The following is a 20,399-nucleotide window of genomic DNA, read 5'->3' as shown; positions in this document are numbered from 1 at the left end:
TACATATCATCGGCCTCGGAGCCATGACTGTACTTCCAAATATTGCACTCCTTTCTACAGGTACGTGCATTTTCCAGCAACGGTTAGAAGTCATAATGATTATACAGCAAAGCACATTATAAAAGACCAATAATAGTGTCCAAAAATAATGTAATTTTGTTTTTTATAAGGCAGGTTATTAGATTTCTTAAAAAATATACACAAAACTATAAAAAAAACAAGGAATAAAATAAACAAAAATATAGAATGACAATTATCTGACCAATATTATGCTGAATATTGGAGACAGATTTTGTGGCTGATATTATCTTTTTGTTCCCATAATGCAATGTCACCTACATTTGTCCAGAAAGGGTTAATTGTCAATTCGGAGGGATAAGCATGATGCGTATTAAGCATCGCTGCCTTCCAAGGGACCTACTGTACCAATTACAGTTGAGCTTCATTTAAGGAGATTTGAAGCGATTAAGTTACGGTAATTAGTGGGGTCTCATTTGCATGTACTTAGTCAAATTAATTTGCAGAGATTTGTGTAATATCTTTTTAATTTGCTAAGTGGTCCTCCTGCAGCCCAATGAATTTTAGCTGTAAACATCACTTTCCTATCTGTAAACTCTGTTAGTTTCTACTTCTCATAGTCATATTGGCTATTTGGCCAAAGCAAATATTTAAGGGTCCAATTAAATTGGATCCTGCAGCCGGAAATCTCTGAACGCATATAATTCGGATCTATCCAGAATGAGAATGATTAAGATTTGTGGTGGTACCAAAGGCCTAATCTCAGGATGCAGATAATGGGCAGCATAGCCTAATACTGAGTAATAAAAGTAATTTGGTGCCCTAAAGCTCTTTATATATTCACTTTGCGTCTTTACAGATAAGGCAGAGGATAATTCTTCTTCTGGATAAATGAGTTCACTTTGCCGAGGATTAGTTAATTGTTAAAAATGGCTGCTTACAGTGTAACAGTGCATTTTTTCCTTAATGAAAGGACTGAGAGATTTGTAATTTCATTTGTGACTAAGACAAAGCCTTGAACATGGATGGCACATAATCCTAGAAATACTATTACAGGAAATCAACCATTGTCTAATGACACATATATTCCATATATTATACATATATACAAATACATACATACTGTATGTTTGTGCATATGTGTGAGTGTCTGTGTGTGTGTGTGTGTGTGTGTGTGTGTATATATATACAGTACAGACCAAAAGTTTGGACACACCTTATATAAAGATTTTTCTGTATTTTCATGACTATGAAAATTGTACATAGTAAATATAGGAAAACTGACTAAACAGCAATCTAGTCTGAACTGGTGCATAACCAAAAAAAGTCTTATATAGCAAATAGATAATGGCTGCACTCAATTTTACTGTGCTAAAGCAAGGAAATGTGCAATACATGAAATGTGAATAGCATACTGGCTTGTGAAATCTATGAAAAACACGAGATGCTTAGCACAAGATTTGGCCAAAAATTGTGAGCCCATCCACCAAACGTCAAGGTAATCTCAGATCGGATGGGTAACTAACCTGTCTGCCTAGTGTGAACACTTACCTATGGCTAATAACGTGGTAAAGCCTGCAAATTGAGTGCAGCCATTATCTATTTGCTATATAACACTTTTTTTGGTTATGTACCAGTTCAGACTAGCTTTCTGTTCAGTCAGTTTTCCTATATTTACTATGTACTGTTTTTTCTGACTTGAACGCCCCGCCCTTCACCATGCTGTGATTTTAATTACATCCAAACACAGTTGGTTCTGACCTTCCTATAAATGCAGGCTTTACCACGTTATTAGCCATAGGTAAGTGTTCACACTAGGCAGACAGGTTAGTTACCCATCCGATCTGAGATTACCTTGACGTTTGGTGGATGGGCTCACAATTTTTGGCCAAATCTTGTGCTAAGCATCTCATGTGTTTTTCATAGATTTCACAAGCCAGTATGCTATTCACATTTCATGTATCGCACATTTCCTTGCTTTAGCACAGTAAAATTGAGTGCAGCCATTATCTATTTGCTATATGAAAATTGTACATTCACACTGAAGGCATCAAAACTATGAATTAACACATGTGGAATTATATACTTAACAAAAACGTGTGAAACAACTGAAAATATGTCTTATATTCTAGGTTCTTCAAAGTAGCCACCTTTTGCGTTGATGACTGCTTTGCACACTCTTGGCATTCTCTTGATGAGCTTCAAGAGGTAGTCACCGGGAATGGTTTTCACTTCACAGGTGTGCCCTGTCAGATTTAATAAGTGGGATTTCTTGCCTTATAAATGGGGTTGGGATCATCAGTTGTGTTGTGCAGAAGTCTGGTGGATAAACAGCTGATAGTTCTACTGAATAGACTGTTAGAATTTGTATTATGGCAAGAAAAAAGCAGCTAAGTAAAGAAAAACGAGTGGCCATCATTACTTTAAGAAATGAAGGTCAGTCAGTCCAAAAAATTGGGAAAACTTTGAAAGTGTCCCCAAGTGCAGTGGCAAAAACCATCAAGCGCTACAAAGAAACTAGCTCACATGGGGACTGCCCCAGGAAAGGAAGACCAAGAGTCACCTCTGCTTCTGAGGATAAGTTTATCCGAGTCATCAGCCTCAGAAATCGCAGGTTAACAGCAGCTCAGATTAGAGACCAGGTCAATGCCACACAGAGTTCTAGCAGCAGACACATCTCTACAACAACTGTTAAGAGGAGACTTTGTGCAGCAGGCCTTCATGGTAAAATAGCTGCTAGGAAACCACTGCTAAGGACAGACAACAAGCAGAAGACACTTGTTTGGGCTAAAGAACACAAGGGATGGACATTAGACCAGTGGAAATCTGTGCTTTGGTCAGATTAGTCCAAATTTGAGATCTTTGGTTCCAACCACCGTGTCTTTGTGCGACGTAGAAAAGGTGAACGGATGGACTCTACATGCCTGCTTCCCACCGTGAAACATGGAGGAGGTGTGATGGTGTGGGGGTGCTTTGCTGGTGACACTGTTGGGGATTTATTCAAAATTGAAGGCATACTGAACCAGCATGGCTACCACAGCATCTTGCAGCGGCATGCTATTCCATCCGGTTTGCGTTTAGTTGGACCATCATTTATTTTTCAACAGGACAATGACCCCAAACACACCTCCAGGCTGTGTAAGAGCTTTTTGACCAAGAAGGAGAGTGATGGGGTGCTAAGCCAGATGAGCTGGCTTCCACAGTCACCAGACCTGAACCCAATCGAGAAGGTTTGGGGTGAGCTGGACCGCAGAGTGAAGGCAAAAGGGCCAAGAAGTGCTAAGCATCTCTGGGAACTCCTTCAAGATTGTTGGAAGACCATTTCCGGTGACTACCTCTTGAAGCTCATCAAGAGAATGCCAAGAGTGTGCAAAGCAGTCATCAAGGCAAAAGGTGGCTACTTTGAAGAACCTAGAATATAGGACATTGTTTCAGTTGTTTCACACTGTTTTGTTAAAGGGAACCTGTCACTCCCCCCAGGCGTTTGTAACTAAAAGAGCCATTTTGTGCAGCACTAATTCTGCATTCTGACAAGGTGGCCCTATTAGTTATTGTTCGTTGTACTGCAGAAATAATGACTTTTGAATTTGGTCCCTCATACCTGTGAAATCGCCAGGGAGGCAGGTCTTTCCCCCTCATCCAAACGCCTCCCAGCCATCAGTCTGCGAGAAGGGCGCCGCCTCCTTGGCATTATTCAGTTGTCCAGGAGCCTGCGCGGTCATATTCTGCAGGCGCAGTAAACAAGACATCAAGTGATGTCAGTTGTCGGGCAGCGCGAACTGCGCATGCCCAAGGCAGAATATGACCGCGTAGGCGCCTGGACAACTGAATAATGTCGAGGAGGCAGCGCCCTTCTCGCAGACTGACGGCTGGGAGGCGTTTGGATGAGGGGGGAAAGACCTGCCTCCCTGGCGATTTCACAGGTATGAGGGACCAAATTCAAAAGTGATTATTTCTGCAGTACAACGAACAATAACTAAAAGAGCCACCTTGTCAGAATGCAGCATTAGTGCTGCACAAGATGGCTCTTCTAGTTACAAACGCCTGGGAGGGTGACAGGTTCCCTTTAAGTATGTAATTCCACATGTGTTAAATCATAGTTTTGATGCCTTCAGTATGAATGTACAATTTTCATAGTCATGAAAATACAGAAAAATCTTTAAACGAGAAGGTGTGTCCAAACTCTTCGTCTGTACCGTATATATATATATATATATATATATATATATATATATATATATATATATATATATATATTAGTATAACGCTTAGTAGCATCCCTTGAATTGCATGGAATTGGAGATTATCGAAAAGATCAGCAGGGCCCTAATTCAGTTGCCATATCGATAGACCGTGACTGCCGGTTCAGAGATCTGCCCACCTCTGCCCCTATCCACTGATATCCTCGGCGTCATGCCTTTATCAGGCCACAACAATGATTTTGCATCGGATCTAATCAGAAAAGGCGTTAAGGCAGCTGACAGGTAGGAGAAGGTTCTCAGGTGTCTGGTTCCGATCGGCAGCTACAGACTAACAACATGGTCACTGGATCAGGGTCCTATGAATATTTTAGATCATCTCTGCATGGAGCAGTAATATTGCACCCATAGTTTAATACCTAATCCCAAGGCCAGGAGAAAGGGTAAACAGTAAGCACATTTCTGCCATGTTTGCTTTCGGTATCTTGCTCCTCTCCTGCTTAAAAGACATCTTAAATGCACTCATATTTTGAAACTTTGCCCAGTGACCATATATGTAGCATGGGAAGTATGAAATGATATTTGATATCTTAGGGAAGGGGTCTCAAACTCAGCTGGGTATATGGGCTGCATATAGAAAAAATTAGAAGTTGGGGGCTGCATTCTTTGAAGGACAAAGTGAAGTTTTTAGTGATACTATTTTTTTTCTATACACCTTTTCAACGTTTTTTTTTTTTTAGAGCTTGGATCATTACGGATGTGGTGATAACAAAAGTACTCATATTGTAGTTATGTCCCCATCCAGGTCCCCATGTTGTAGATACATCCCCATATTGTAGTCATGTCCCCATCCAGTCCTCAAATTGTATTCATGTCCCCATATTGTAGTTTTGTCCCTATCCAGGTCCCCATATTATAGAAATATCCCCATCCAGGTCCCCATATTGTAGATATGTCCCCATCCAGGTCCCCATATTGTAGCTATGTCCCCATATTGTAGATATGTCCCCATTCAGGTTTTCATATTGTAGTCATGTCCCCATATCCATGTCCACTTATCCAGGTCCCCATATTGTAATTATGTCCCCATCCAGGTCCTCATGTTGTAGTTATGTCACCATATTGTAGTTTTGGCCCCATTCAGGTCCCCACATTGTAGGTAAAGTATGTCCCCATTCAGGTCCCCGTATTGTAGTCATGTTCCCATATCCAGGTCCTCATATTGTAATTGTGTCCCTAGGTTTTAGAAGAGGAAAATAGAAAGAAAAGTGAAGCAAAAAATGTAGTAAATTCTGTACTAATATCCCCCATCCTGGTATATATGTCATCAATCCTGGCGTGCATGGCCCCCTTATCCCAATCCTGGTATGCATGCCCCCCTGATCTCTATCCTGGTATGCATGGTGTCCATCCCCATCCCTATCCTGGTATTCATGGTGCCCATCCCCGTCCCTATCCTGGTATGCATGGTCCCCTCATTCCCATTCTGGTATGCGTGGTTTCCTCATCCCTATCCTGGCATTCATGGCTCTCTCATCCCTATCCTGGTATGTATGCCCCCCTCATCCATACCCTGGTATGCATGGCTCCCTTCCCCATCCTGGTATGCATGCCCCTCTCATCCCCATCCTGGTATGCATGCCCTCCTCATTCTTATCCTGGTATGCATGGTCCCCCTCATCCCTATCCTGGTATGCATGGCCCTCTCATCCTCATCCTGGTATGCATGGCTCTCTCATCTGTATCCTTGTATGCATGACTCTCTCATCCCCATCCTGGTATGCATGCCCCCTCATTCCTATCCTGGTATGCATGGCCCTCTCATCCTCATCCTGGTATGCATGGCTCTCTCATCCGTATCCTTGTATGCATGACCCTCAAATCCCCATCCTGGTATGCATGCCCCCCTCATTCCTATCCTGGTATGCATGGCCTCCTCTTCCCTATCCTGGTATTCAAGGGCTCCTCATGCCTATCCTGATATGCATAGTCCCCTCATCCCCATCCTGGTATGCATGCCCCCCTCATTCCTATCCTGTTATGCATGGCCTCCTCATCCCTTTCTTGGTATGCATGGCCTCCTCATCCCTATCCTGGTATGCATGGACCCATCATCCCTATCCTGGTATGCATGGACCCCTCATCCCTATCCTGGTATGCATGGCCTCCTCATCCCCATCCTGATATGCACGGCTCCCTCATCCCTATTGTGGTATGCATGGCCCCCTCATCCCTAAACCGATATGCTTGGCCTCCTCATCCCTATACTGGTATGCATGGCCTCCTCCTCCCCATCCTGGTATGCATGGACCCCTCATCCCTATCCTGGTATGCATGGCCTCCTCATCCCCATCCTGGTATTCATGGCCCCCTCTTCCCTATCCTGGTATGCATGGTCTCCTCATCCCCATCCTGATATGCATGGCCCCCTCTTCCCTGTCCTGGTATGCATGACCCCCTCATCCCTATCCTCATATACATGCCCCCTTATCCCTATCTTGTTATACATGACCCCCATCAGAAAAACATTAAAAAACACATAAACCATTATACTTACCTACCCTGCGCTCCCTCGCAGCATCTTGTTCTGATGCCAGCAGCTGATTTATCTTTATAACCAGCGCATGGCAGTGACGTCCTGTGCTGCTTACAAGCAGAGGACAGCTGCTGGAATACTTACTGCTCTCCACGCTGGGACTATAGGAGTGGAGAGCAGTGAATATTCATTGATCTTTAATAGCGGGCACAGTAGCCTGCTTCCTGCGGCCAGGCAATCACTTATGCCCGCTACATAAGGGAATGAATATTCACTGCTCTCCCGTCCCATAGGCATGGAGAGCAGTGAATATTCATTCTCTTTAGTAGCGGGCACACGTGATCCCCCGGCCACAGGAAGCCGGCGGCTGTGCTTACTGTTCTCGCTATTAAAGATAAATGAATATTCACTGCTCTCCACTCCCATTGACAGGAAGAGTCGTGAATATTCATTTCTCTTTAGCAGCGGGCAGAGGGGTTAGCGGCTTCAGCCACTCCTGCCTGCTGTGACCCGCAGCTCTGCCGCTGCTGCTCCCCCACCTCCCCACCACAGCAGGCACATCATTTCAATTAAATTTGCGTCTAAAGACGCACATTCAGCTGATATAAAACGCTGCTGTCAGCAGATCCCTTGAACAGGGCAGGGATGCCAAGGGGTCTACACTAATTGTCTCCACTAAGATGGCGCTGGCCGCTCCTGTGCAGCAGCATCTATCAGCGATTTGATAGATGCTACTCTGCAGGCCCCGGCAGTGCCCTCGTCGAAAAAGGCATTTTTTATTTACTAGATGGCAGTGCTGGCGCCTGCGCAGTAGCATCTATCTGCGATCGGCGATAGCTGCTACTGCGCAGGCAGCGGCAGTGCCATCTTGGAGGAAGCATTTTTTTAAATGAATTTACTTATATCCTCAAGTAAAACAATTTAATACACATTACACATATGATCATGCTGCAGGTCATTTTTTATTACTATATATATAATATTCATTATGTAAACTAGGGGGCAAGTCAATGAATGACCTGTCAGAAGCCATACTGGTGAATACCTAATCAGAGCACCTCATGAAGCCCCCCACAGGCCGCCCCGGAGCACGAGCATATCATTAACTCAAAACTGAAAATACAGATTAAACAACAACCACAAGACGGATTTCATCAACCATGTATCATTTTAATCAGTATAATGGCACCGACCTGACACTGTCTGTAGGTTACTGTGCACAATCCTGCTGACAGGTTCCCTTTAAAGAAGAGTTAGGGTCTGTGCACACATTGCATTTTGTCATGTTTTTTTCTGCGTAGTTTTGTCACATAGCCTGAAGGATTTCCTTGTACCAGCAATGTAAATGAGATTCCCGAAGTCTCATGCACACGTCGCTTATTTTTTCCTTGCAGATTTGAATCTGCAGCATATCAATTCTTTTATAATTTTTGCTGCAGATTTCACCCAAATATAATAAGTTGGAAAAACGCATCAAAAACAGTTTTTCCTGTCAACACATTAGTATTTATGGGAGATTTTGTCTTATGCAAATTGTAAACGTGTGCACTGCACATACCCTTACTATAGGGTTGGTATATTTTGCTACAATATTGCTAGTTGTTTCTCAGCAGATTGTAAAAGCTTATGGATTCATCATAATCATCATAAATAAATAAGTAAATAAATAAATAATTATCATCATCATCGTTTTACAGAAACTGGAGGGATCTGTATTTCACCTCGTCCTTCAGAGAATGATGCAGAGATTACCCCAGCAATGGCTATGAGACCTTTTTTTGGGATAAGACCTACACTTCTAAATGAAAATGTAAGTGATGCGTCGCAATACTATCATTTACAAATCTAACTTTTTTTTAGATGTTCTGTTTTGTTTCCTTTTTCTTCCTGCTCACCTGGTTTTAATCCCTAATGCCGCAGACTGGCCTTCAAACAGATGTCTCTTGGGGTTGTTCCAGAAACCAAGATAATTTTAATTAATAGATCATGGACTAATAATAATTTTCACAATTGGATGTGTTAAAAAAAATTGTTCCTGTGTTGAGAGATTCTTATAAATGTGCCCCTGCTGTGTGCTGTGTAATGGCTGTGTCTGACTGTGCAGGAATATGGTCTGATCATACCACAGTTCCTGGGCAGGGGAGGAAGCAAATGAGAGTATACAAAAAGGCAGGGACAATTTTAGACAAAGTGGGGCCCTGGACAAAAGTTTGAAGTGGGACCCCAAATGCTAATATATTGCTCCATCACACAGAAACATTTCTGTTGTATTTACATGCCTGAGTTCAGGCCATTAAATGAGTGTGATCAACAATATTGAAGCCGTTTAACTCTTTTTTTCCCAGCCTCTTTATACTGGCTGAGAACCCTGGGGTAGTGGGGCCCTATGCAGATGCCTAGTCTACTTGCCCCTATCGCTGGCCCTACAGACTGGACAGCATGGGATCACAACCTATTCTCTTTGTGAGCTGAAACAAGATTTTAAACAGGAAGAGAAATGTTTTTCCTTACAGAAACCAGCAGCTATGATCCCCTACTGTCCTGCTGTATTCTCTTTTGCTTCCCCCCTGCCCAGGAGCTGCGGTATGATCAGACCATGTTTCTGTACAGTCAGACACAGCCATTACACAGTACACAGCAGGGACACATTTATAAGATTATCTCAGCACTGGAACATTTTTTAACACATCTAATTGTGGAACTTATAATTATTCTAAGATCTATTAATTAAAATGTACTTTGTTCGTTGGGAAACCCCTTTAACCATGTTTTTCTGGGCATGAATCGTGATGTAATGTAGTGTGGAATGGGCCCCATGACAATTATTATATTTCTGTTGGTATCTAAATAAATTTATATTATATTTATGATTAGACCAGTTTTATATTTTACCATTATAATCATTTTTGGTCATAGCGTAACATTTTCAAGTAGATGAGGTGCAATCATAGAGGTTGATCAGTTATAACACATTTTATTTCTGTTACCAGGGCAAGGTCATTGAAGGCGGTGATGTGTCTGGTGCACTCTGTATTGCCCAACCTTGGCCTGGTATGGCCCGAACCATATATGGAGACCACCAGAGATTTATTGATGCTTATTTCAAGACATATCCAGGTAATAAGTGCAGTGTTGTATGTTAAATATATTTTTACGGTCTCTCATATATATTTTGTAAATGCTAAAGGGGTTGCCCAATACTTGGACCCCTTCTGAATCCCAATGTATCCCCTTAGTAAATAAGAACACCTATAATAACCTCCGGTGCCATTCCAGCGGTATCGGCACTTGCTCTCCCGGGGATCGCGTGACATTGTTATGTCATGTGATAACTGTGACCAATCAGCACTGGCTTCATTCTTCCCTCCTTCAGACAAATTAAGACATCCATACCAACGCCTCTGGAAAGGTCTGGTCAGTATAGGTATTATGAATTTACTGGGGGGAAACATAAGGATTCAGAAGGGGTTGTCCACTAATTTTCAAAGTTCTGGTTTCATCTGATATGAAAAACTAGTTTTTCTAAAATAAAGCATTCATTTAGAATATAAAATACCAGTCAAAAGTTTGAACATAACTGTTCATGCAATGTTTTTCTTTCTTTGTTCGTATTGGAATGTGCACATTGTCGACTCAGACTGAAAGCAGCAAAACTACGAAGAAAAACATGGAAATAAGTAGTAAAGGATCAGGTGTAAAACAAACAAGAATTTATCTTAAACTTTAAATTCCTCAAAGTACCCCCTTTCACTCGGGTCACAGCTTTACGCCCCTTTGGCATTTTCCCTAAAGCAGCTTCATAAGATAGTCACCTGGAATGGCTTCCAATGAACAATTATGACTTGGCAATATTTGTGGAATCACTAGATTTCAGACCATCAGATTTGTTTTGCAGAGGCAATGTTTGTACACAAGTCCTCACCACCTTTACTGTACAACATGATGCTCAGTTAATTTGGAAAAACTGCTAGAACCTTGAAGGTATCCTCAAGCGCAGTCATGAAAACCATGGGAAATTGGTTATCATGAGGACTGCTCCAGGAAAGGAATACCAATAATCACCTCTTCTGCTGTTATTCAGAGTTACCAGCCTCAGAAATTCAAATTACCAGCACTTTAGATAACAGCTCTCATAGATGATGAGAGCCACATCTTTACATAAGCAATCCCGAGGAGAGTGCAAGAAGCGGTCCTTAGAGATTGATTTGCCACAAAGAAGTCACTACTGAGGATCACAAACTAGAAGAGACTTGATTGAGCCAGGCAACAAACAAGGGATCAACATTAGATCTGTCATGGTTCCCAATGGCAAGGGAACGTAAGAAACATATAAATAACGAACGAGCTCTCGGGTGATGGAAACTCGAGTTGACCGTGAGCTAAATCTACCACACAACTAATAGTAGCCAGGGAGCATACCTACGGCTTCCTAGATGCCACGCGCCAGCCGGAGAACTAACTACGCCTGGTAGAGGAAGGAACAGACCTGGCTTACCTCTAGTGAAAATCCCCAAAGATGATAGCAGCCCCCACATATATTGACGGTGATTTCAGGGGAAAAGACATACACAGTATGAAAGTAGATTTAGCAAAAAGAGGTCCACTTACTAGATAGCAGAAGGATACAAAAGAGGACTTCACGGTCAACTGAAAACCCTTTCAAAAACCATCCTGAAATTACTTTAAAACTCCTGTGTCAACTCATCACACAGGAGTGGCAATATCAGACCACAAGAGCTTCCAGCAACAGAAAATGACAAAACTGTACACTGGACAAAAATACAAAAACGATAAGGACAATGAGTCCACTTAGCTGATCAGCAGACTAGTAGCAGGAACATGCAACCGAAAGACTCTGGTTACAATGATGACCGGCAAGGATAGGAAACTCCCAAACACTGATGGAAGCAGGTGAACAGAAGCAGCAAAGTGCAAACAAGTCACCAGTACCACCAGCAACCACCAGGGGAGCCCAAAAAGCGGATACACAACATAGATCAATGAAAATTTGTATTGTGGTCTGATGAACCAACATTTGAAATTTTGGTAGCAACTGCCGTGTCTTTGAGAGATGCAGAAAATTTGAGCAGATGGTTCCTACCTGTGTAGAAAATAAGAAAAAAAACATGGCGGGCACTGTCAATAAGAAGAAAAGGATGAGAAGGTGTAGAAAAACAACAAACATTTATTAAAAGACATCAACGCTGTTCAAAATTGATCTGATTTCTTCTTCAGGCTATGAATATGAAGCATGGAGTCTAATAGTCTAGGGGTGCTTTGCTATTGACACTGTTGGAGATTTATTCCAAATTCCAGGCATACTTAACCAAATGTGGTTACCACAGCATTCTGCAGCGACATGTCATCACCCCATTCCATCTGATTTGCACTTAGTGGGACCATAATTTGTATTGCAACAGGACAATGACCCCAAAACACATATCCAAGAGTTGTGAGGATTATGTGACCAAGAGGGAGAGGGATGGTGTGCTGCGTTAGATGATCTTGCCCCCAACCCAATTGAGATGGCCTGGGATGAGTTTGACCAAAGGAGTAGTGAAGGCATAGCAGCTAACAAGTGATCATCACCTCTCGGAAAACCTTGAAGACTATTGGAAAGTTATTCCAGGTGAACACCTGATGAAGCCCTATGAGAGAATGCCAAGAGGGTATAAAACTGTCATCAGAGTGAAAGGGGGTACATTAAGGAATTTGAGGTTAACACATACTCTGGTTTGTTTTGTGCGTGTTTCTTTATTCCTTGTTTCCATATGTCCCTTCATGGTTTTTCTGCCTTCGGTGTGAATCTATAATGTGCACATTCCAATAAGACCAAGAAAAAACATTCCACGAACAGGTGTGTCCAAACGTTTGATCAATACTGAAATCAATAAAATGTTTTTTTTATATAACATGATATAGTAAATGTATTGTGAATACATTTGCTCTTGACATAGACATCTTCTTGGATGGCATTGGCAAAAAAGTATTTTCAATCCGACACAGTGAATTATGGTAGATTCAAAACTTGCAGTTGTATTATCTTCGTTCACAGCAAAGCAAATAAATAATAATACAAAAAAAAAAATCCTTGGCCTTCTCGCCACTAACTGGAGACCCACACAGTCTGTGAGCCTACCGCTCTGCCCCTCAGTACACCATATGGTCTATACCATTTCTCGGGATTCTCACAGGCCAAATTAAAAGCCACAGCACAACTCTTGAAAAGAGCCCTCACAGCTGACTACTAAAAAAGATCATTTAATAGCCATGACTTTCTACATAGAATGAGAGTATCCTTTCCATTCTCTTTCTTTTCAAGGTTCTGTACACACCACAATAAAGAAGAGAACATTTTCTGTAACACAACACGTCCTAAATATCATTTTTGTGACAAAAGCCTTCATTTTTGTAGCTGTACAAAGTCCAGAGGACTCGAATCTTATACGTTAGGCAGGTATTTAATTTACCGTCATTGGAAGTATGTGGTTCTTATGTAATAATATTAGATTATTGTTCTGGTTAAAGGTTAATCTGCTGAGTTTGTATGATAATTGACATTCCGCTGCTCTGCTATTCGTGAGAACAGCATAGTCATGTTTGATAAGAATGTAAGTCAGAAATCACTGAGAAATCAGGAGACAGCCATTCATAAAATAGTCTCTGCTCTTGAAAATAAATTCTGTGTTTAGGAAACATTACTATCGTAAATGTTTCCCCAAATGATAATTGTACGTATAAAGTTGCGAGTTTTGTACGCACATACTGTAAATGCCTGTTGCATCTTTTTTGACTTGTAGATGGTCTGCGGGGGTATTATGGTAGTAATGTAGCACGCCTACACTGAATTTATATTATATTAGAGTGGCCACATTGCCCAGGAAGATCATTTGTAAGAACACTTTATCACTTTATCACAACACTTTATCATTAGTTTGCCGAATGCTACAAACACTACTATTACATTATGCCAGGTTATAGTCTTTCACCCACATACTAAGGACCCAACCATCTGCACCATTGCTGTAATTTGTGAAATGATTATTAGTATATTTTCATTTTTTTCACACCAATATAGTAAATGTTGATAAAAAACATTTGGAAAGTGACAGACGAAAACTGTAAATGTGCAATTTTTACCACAGTGTGGCCACAACTAAGCTAACCACAGTGCCCTGCTTTTCAGCCTTTGGCCACATTCATACTTTCAGTATTTGGTCAGTATTTTACCTCAGTAATTCAAAACCAGGAATGGAAAAATCAGAGGAAAAGTATAATAGAAACACGTCACCACTTCTGTATTTTTCTCCCACTCCTGGTTTTGGCTTATAAATACTGAGGTAAAATACTGACCAAATACTGACCGTGTGCAAGTGGCCTTAGCGTATGTGCACACGAAGTCGTCTGTGCCTGAAACTTGCCTGAAAAACCAACTCAAAAATGATCACAGTGCACAGCCCTTCTTTAGAAAATGGTGAAGTATTTAAAAGGAGTAGAATGCTCGTCACTATAGTGGAAATAACTGAGAAAAGACGAACATGGAGACACTTCATAAAAAAAGACGTCGGGTGCACACGCCCTTAGGGTTAAAAAAAAGTAGTAAAAAAAAGAGTTAAATCTAGTTAAATGTAGTGGAAATTGCTTCAGGAAATGCTCCTTTGGGCAGTTTTTGTAGCAGAATTTCGTTTCCTGAAAAAGTGGATTTTAAATGTTTTTCAAGCGCTTCTTCAAAGTATTTTTTTTCCTAAAGCATGTTTTACACCCTATTGAATCATACAGTCTCTTTTTCTCCCACGACACATTTTATAAAACATTAAGTAGAAGTCAAAGTGATTTGATAATAGAATTGAATAGGAAGGGTCTTTCAAGTGGTTTTTCAAGCGTATTTTCAGGTGTCTTTTGGAGCGGATCCACTCTAAAAGACTCATCAAAAACTCTTTGTGTGTGAACACCTACTTTAACAAGCCCCTTGTTCCCAGAGTCAAAATGTAGGTATTCATAAGCACTTTTATACTCCATGGATAAGACATCTCCTGGATCTTCCTGATTTTGTAATTCATATTTATTTTACTTTCTATAGTGCAATTAATTCCATAATGCTTTAAATACATCATCATCTCATTTCATATTAATAAAGTTTATAAAAATTAGCAATTCTGCAGTTATTTGGTACCCAAAAACTGAACTTGTGGGCTGCGGCTATACCGATAGTACTGTTTATATCTAGTGTTTCCATGTAAAGAGGGCACAAGCTTGCAGCTCTATGTATTCATTCTCAGGATCTGAAAAACACAAGTTATTCAGTTACTTGCTTTACTTGTCATGTCACTGAATTCTATTATCCTGCAGGTTCATATCGTTATAATGTCAGTTAAGGCACAGTCCATATCTGAAATATAATTAATAAAATCACTCTAATACGTCATTAGATTTCACAATATAAATTGTATACATTGCAAAATAGATCTCTTAGACCTGATGCAGCCAGTGTATTTAGTAAAAAAAAAAAACACCCTCTGCAAACTCTTTTTTGGAAGTTTATCTTGGTCTGATTGACAGCACCTCAGTGTCCCCCCTGCTGCTGCTTAGATCTCACGCTGCTCAGTACAAGCTGCAGCTGTTAGTCTAGTTGGGTGATCGGACTTACAATACACCTGGATGTATGAACTCTCTCACTCTTTAGCGAGATCCATTTTAATATTCAGGATTACACAGTCATTCTGATATGTATTTTCAAGTAAGTACAACAGCCTCTTCAGGTCTAAGAGATATATTTAATAATAAATGCAGTTTGTATAGTTTATTGTGTAATTACCATGGATACGAAAGCCTAAAACCAGAAATTTTGGCACACACCTACTTTGTGGAAACATGTTAGACTTCTTGCTAGTTTATGTTGTTTCTAAAAAAAATGTGTGTGGGGCCCAAAACAGTCCTTTAGATTTAGTAGAATTTTATGCCAAAAAATGGTGTAAATCGTAGTGGACACTTACTCCACCTTATGGCAGGTATTGATTTAATTTTATGGTCCTCCGATAGTCCAAGATTTTCCAAAAAATATGGTGCACTTTACTTAAGGGGGCTTTTGTTTAAGGCTGGCTTATAAAGCAGCAGTCTAAATAATTTTCTCCCTTAGCAGGTTTTGAGTGTATCATTTCCCACTTCTCCATTCAACATAACTGTGCTTACAATATAACTTGTATATTTCATGCACTTTACGTGACATTTCACCTACCTGTTTCAGGCTATTATTTTACTGGTGATGGAGCATATAGGTCAAATGAAGGCCACTATCAGATAACAGGTCGAATGGATGACGTCATAAACATCAGTGGCCACAGACTTGGCACTGCAGAGATTGAAGATGCATTGGTATGTATGTTTTTTTGGCAAAATTATTTATTAAAAAAAAAACTTATTGTATTTAAAATTGTAAATGTCGATGAGCTATTTTGCCAACATTCAATTCGGCATATTTCTTGTACCTATATCTTTACTATAAAGTGTAAGTGGGGACAGTATAATATTTCTGGTACCTATATCTTTACCATAAAGTGTGAGTTGGGACAGATGCACATTTCTGGTACCTATATATTTATTATAAAATGTGAGTGGGGACAAATGCACATTGATGGTACCTGTATCTTTACTATATAATGTGTGAGTGGGGACAGATTGGTTTCTGTATCTTTACTATAAAGTGTGAGTGGGGACAGATGCACATTTCTGGTACCTATATATTTACTATAAAGTGTTAGTGAGGACAGTATAATATTTCTGGTACCTATATCTTTACTATAAAGTGTGAGTGGGGACAGATGCACTTTTCTGGTACCTATATCTGTACTGTAAAGTGTGAGTGGGGACAGATGCACATTGCTGGTGCCTATATCTGTACTATAAAGTGTGAGTGGGGACAGATGCACATTTCTGGTACCTATATCTGTACTATAAAGTATAAGTGGGGACAGATGCACATTTCCTGTACCTATATCTTTACTATAAAGTGTGAGTGGGGACAGATGCACATTTCGGGTACCTATATCTGTACTATAAAGTGTGAGTGGGGACAGATGCACATTTCTGGTACCTATATCTGTACTATAAAGTATAAGTGGGGACAGATGCACATTTCCTGTACCTATATCTTTACTATAAAGTGTGAGTGGGGGACAGATGCACATTGCTGATGCATGGACATACAAAGCCACTCGAAGTCATTAATGACACCTTCCTATATAAGAAACTGTTTAGCAACACAGTAGATTATAGTTTTGTAAGGCACATATTGATAAAGTAATAAATAAAACACCAGTTATTGACTCATTGTGCCTTCTGCATTATGGCCCTATGGGGCCCCATTACAATACTTGGAAATAGGGCCCCACTGCAACATACCGTAATCACCATCAGCAGCAAGTGTGTTTAGTATGTTCAGGAAATATTTTAGATTTTTTCTTGTCTTCATTTTGTTTTCTGTTAAATGTTGTCTTTTCCATTTTTTTCTTATCTTTGCTTCCAACACCCGATGTGTTCACAAACTGCTTCACATCTGAGTGGAGACCTTAGCCATAGCAGTTGCAAAGCCGGCAACCCTGGTAGTTATTTCTATGGCTTCCTGTATGTCTTCAATATGGAATTGATATTTCTATAAAGTGAGAATGAGAATCTGGTAACCTGCTTTATCAAAAGAATTCCAATGCCAAACACGTGGCATAAAAAATACAGGATATAGCCATATGCTTACCTAAACAAAATTTAATTAATGTGTGCCACTAATGGAATTTTATTCACCCATTCCACTTTTAGGATGAACATCCAGATGTTCCAGAAACTGCTGTCATTGGTTTTCCTCATGATATCAAAGGAGAAGGTACAATGTCCTGATTATCCTAATTTTTGTAGATTAATAAAAATGTAATTTACTATCATTTGCTACCAACCTCGACATAGAACATGGAGGGGTCTATCCTATAGTGATGTTTTATTGGTATTTTATAGCTTTTTATTTCAGCGTACATTTTGTAGCTTGCAGGTTCATTAAACACTATTAATGCTGTGACTATTTTGCAATTCTGATGCTAATTCATTAGTCAGAATGTCGTTATTAAAGGAATCAGTCACCTGGTTTATGCTGCTTTATCTGAGGGCAATATAAAGTAGTGTCAGAGACGTTGATTGTTTGTATTGGTTGTTGTTCCCATGCAGCCGTTTTCATAAAATTTCTATTTATTTTCAGCAGCGGGAGTGTTGGTATGCATAAGCTGCAGCTCCCACCATTGCCAGTTTTCTCCCAATACTGCACATAGGGAGACAGCTGTCAATCAGAGATTAGATGTCAGTGGGTGGAGCCTTTACTCATGAATATTGAGGCATCAGCACCATGGGCCCTTAGTGGATGTTAATCTCCTCTACTAATCTTTACTACTCTATGTCTAAAGTAATAAAGTACTCTAGAGATAGAATCAGGGTCTCAGACATTGTTATACTCTGATAGGGCAGCACAAACCAGGTGACCAATTCCCAAAACATTTGGTAACTCACTTGAAGGTGTGTATCAGAATCTGAATGTATGAGACAGTGTAAGTGTAGTCGGCAGCATGGATTTGGTTGTGTTTTTGGAAGGCCCTTTTTTTAGATAATTATAAATGTTAGATGTGGTGTAATAGGTAACTAAGTAGGGTTCACACAATAAGACTCATGAAGGCAGTGGGAGCACGAGACTAAGCACAGGTCTAAGCGCCAAATCACTTTTCACTGGATGTCTTTGTGTATATGTTTCCAATCCTGGTATATGTGTTTCTCCTGGTATTTATGTTGCTTATCCTGGGCCCCTTCCTGGTATATATATCTCTGATCCTGAGATATGTGTTTCGGAGCCTACATAGTGGTGTGATGCCCCTAGAGTCATTGATTCCACGAGCCCTGTATATACATACCCTATCCATGACTGAGAAGTTCGTTGGTGCCTCTCTTGGCAACTATCCCAAGGGGCACCAATGAACCAATCCAGCCAACACTAGCTACATACCTAAATGCTCCCTTAAAGGAGCTCTATCGTCAACCAGATGTGAACAGTGTATGGAGCAGATCAACACAACTGCATTTACTGTGTAATGGCCGTTGCTGAGAAAGGCTTTCAATTCTCCAGTCAATACTTGTGGTATTTGAACTCCTCATGGTTTTTGGAGAGATTTTGCTAAAAAATCTTAACAAAAAAAACTTAGCCTGAACATGCATTTAAACTGCCCCCACAACCTTTTTTTAAGATATTCCAGGTTTGTGTTTTTTTGTTTTATGCCGCTGCACATATTTAAAAAAAAAACATTTATTTACAGCACATCTGTAGAATCATAGACTCATAGAATGTTAGAGTTGGAAGGGACCTCCTGGGTCAGGGTGTCCAACCTCATGCTCAATGCAATGCATTAATGCAGGATTGTCGTCCAGCCTATGTTTGAAGACTTCCATGGAAGGAGAACTCACCACCTCTCGTGGCATCCTGTTCCACTCATTAATCACCCTCACTGTCAAAAAGTTTTTTCTAATTTCTTATCTGTGTATGCTCTGTTTGCTGTTGAATAAGGATTAGTCCAGTGAGGCGCACTCTGATGCGAGTCCATGTTCAGTAGCTGGATTCAGGCTCTGTGGACGTGATTATCATATTTTTGTGTTCATCCTGGCTCTTCTAATAGATTGCCAATCCAAAAGCAGACAACTCGGCAAGCCCACTGCAGAGCAAATCTGTGATAGGGTAGGGGTCTGGAGGAGCGCAAACTGTGAAGACACTGACAGTGTGGGGACTGTAAATCATGTCCCGGTCATGACTGCAGCCTATGAACCCTAACTAATCTCTGTGAATAAATGCTTCACTAGACTGGTCTTGGTTCATTAGCTTTCAGCAAGCTTCTGTCTATAAGTTGATCTTCCTCAACTTTATGCAGTTCCATAAAACAAGAAATATATGGCTAGAATCCCTGAATAAAAGTCTACATGGTCGTAGGGCAGTTTAAGGATATGTACACAAGGAGTCTTTTGGAGCAGGTCCACTCCAGAAGACGACTGAAAAATCGCTCAAGAAATGCTTAAAAAAACCTTCAAGACCGCAAATAAAAATTTCTCCAGAAACTGAACAAAGAAGTTTCTGGAGAAGTTCACTAACAAATTTGTCATTTTTGACTTTCTCAAAAAAACGGAAACTGGCACAGGAATTCGACTGGTGCCCCATAATTTAGTGTTAGCCCTCCTCAACCGTCATTTAATTGTTAAAGAAAGCAATAAGTAAAACTGAAGCTAAGGCCGAAGCATTGACACCAATATTCTATTATTTCTTACGCAAAGCACGGCTCTGCAGGTGATGACAGACATGAACTCCTCAATGTCCTACCTCGCTTAACACTCCACTTATCAACTTAGCATAACTGTATCAGTCAAAACATGTGTGAAATGTTAGACACGGCCCACTGAAATAATCTCAAGGACAGTTCAAAGAGTTCTTAGCAGGACTCATATAAGAGGTTATGTAGGGTGCTGATTTATGGAAACGCCTTACCGAAGACTAAGCTAATGAGTAACCCTCATAAAAGTAGAGCAGTTATGGTCTATAACCCCGGTGTCTACTGCAGGTTTACTGCCTTGAATGATTA

General features: G+C 40.5%; 1 protein-coding gene across 1 annotated transcript in view; it reads left to right on the top strand.

The window, feature by feature from the left end:
* Positions 1–20,399, top strand: part of ACSS1 (acyl-CoA synthetase short chain family member 1) — a 131,731-nt gene that overhangs the window by 85,708 nt on the left and 25,624 nt on the right. Inside the window, exons 9-12 of the mRNA XM_077282848.1 lie at positions 8,451–8,563; positions 9,744–9,870; positions 15,998–16,125; positions 17,563–17,626. Coding sequence (XP_077138963.1) covers positions 8,451–8,563; positions 9,744–9,870; positions 15,998–16,125; positions 17,563–17,626 — 432 coding nt within the window. The remainder of the gene's footprint in view (positions 1–8,450; positions 8,564–9,743; positions 9,871–15,997; positions 16,126–17,562; positions 17,627–20,399) is intronic.

Source organism: Ranitomeya variabilis, chromosome 2 (assembly GCF_051348905.1).
Source record: "Ranitomeya variabilis isolate aRanVar5 chromosome 2, aRanVar5.hap1, whole genome shotgun sequence".
Classification (NCBI taxonomy): domain Eukaryota; kingdom Metazoa; phylum Chordata; class Amphibia; order Anura; family Dendrobatidae; genus Ranitomeya; species Ranitomeya variabilis.
Note: the sequence above shows the minus strand (reverse complement) of the source record. Positions and strands in the feature narration are given on the sequence as shown.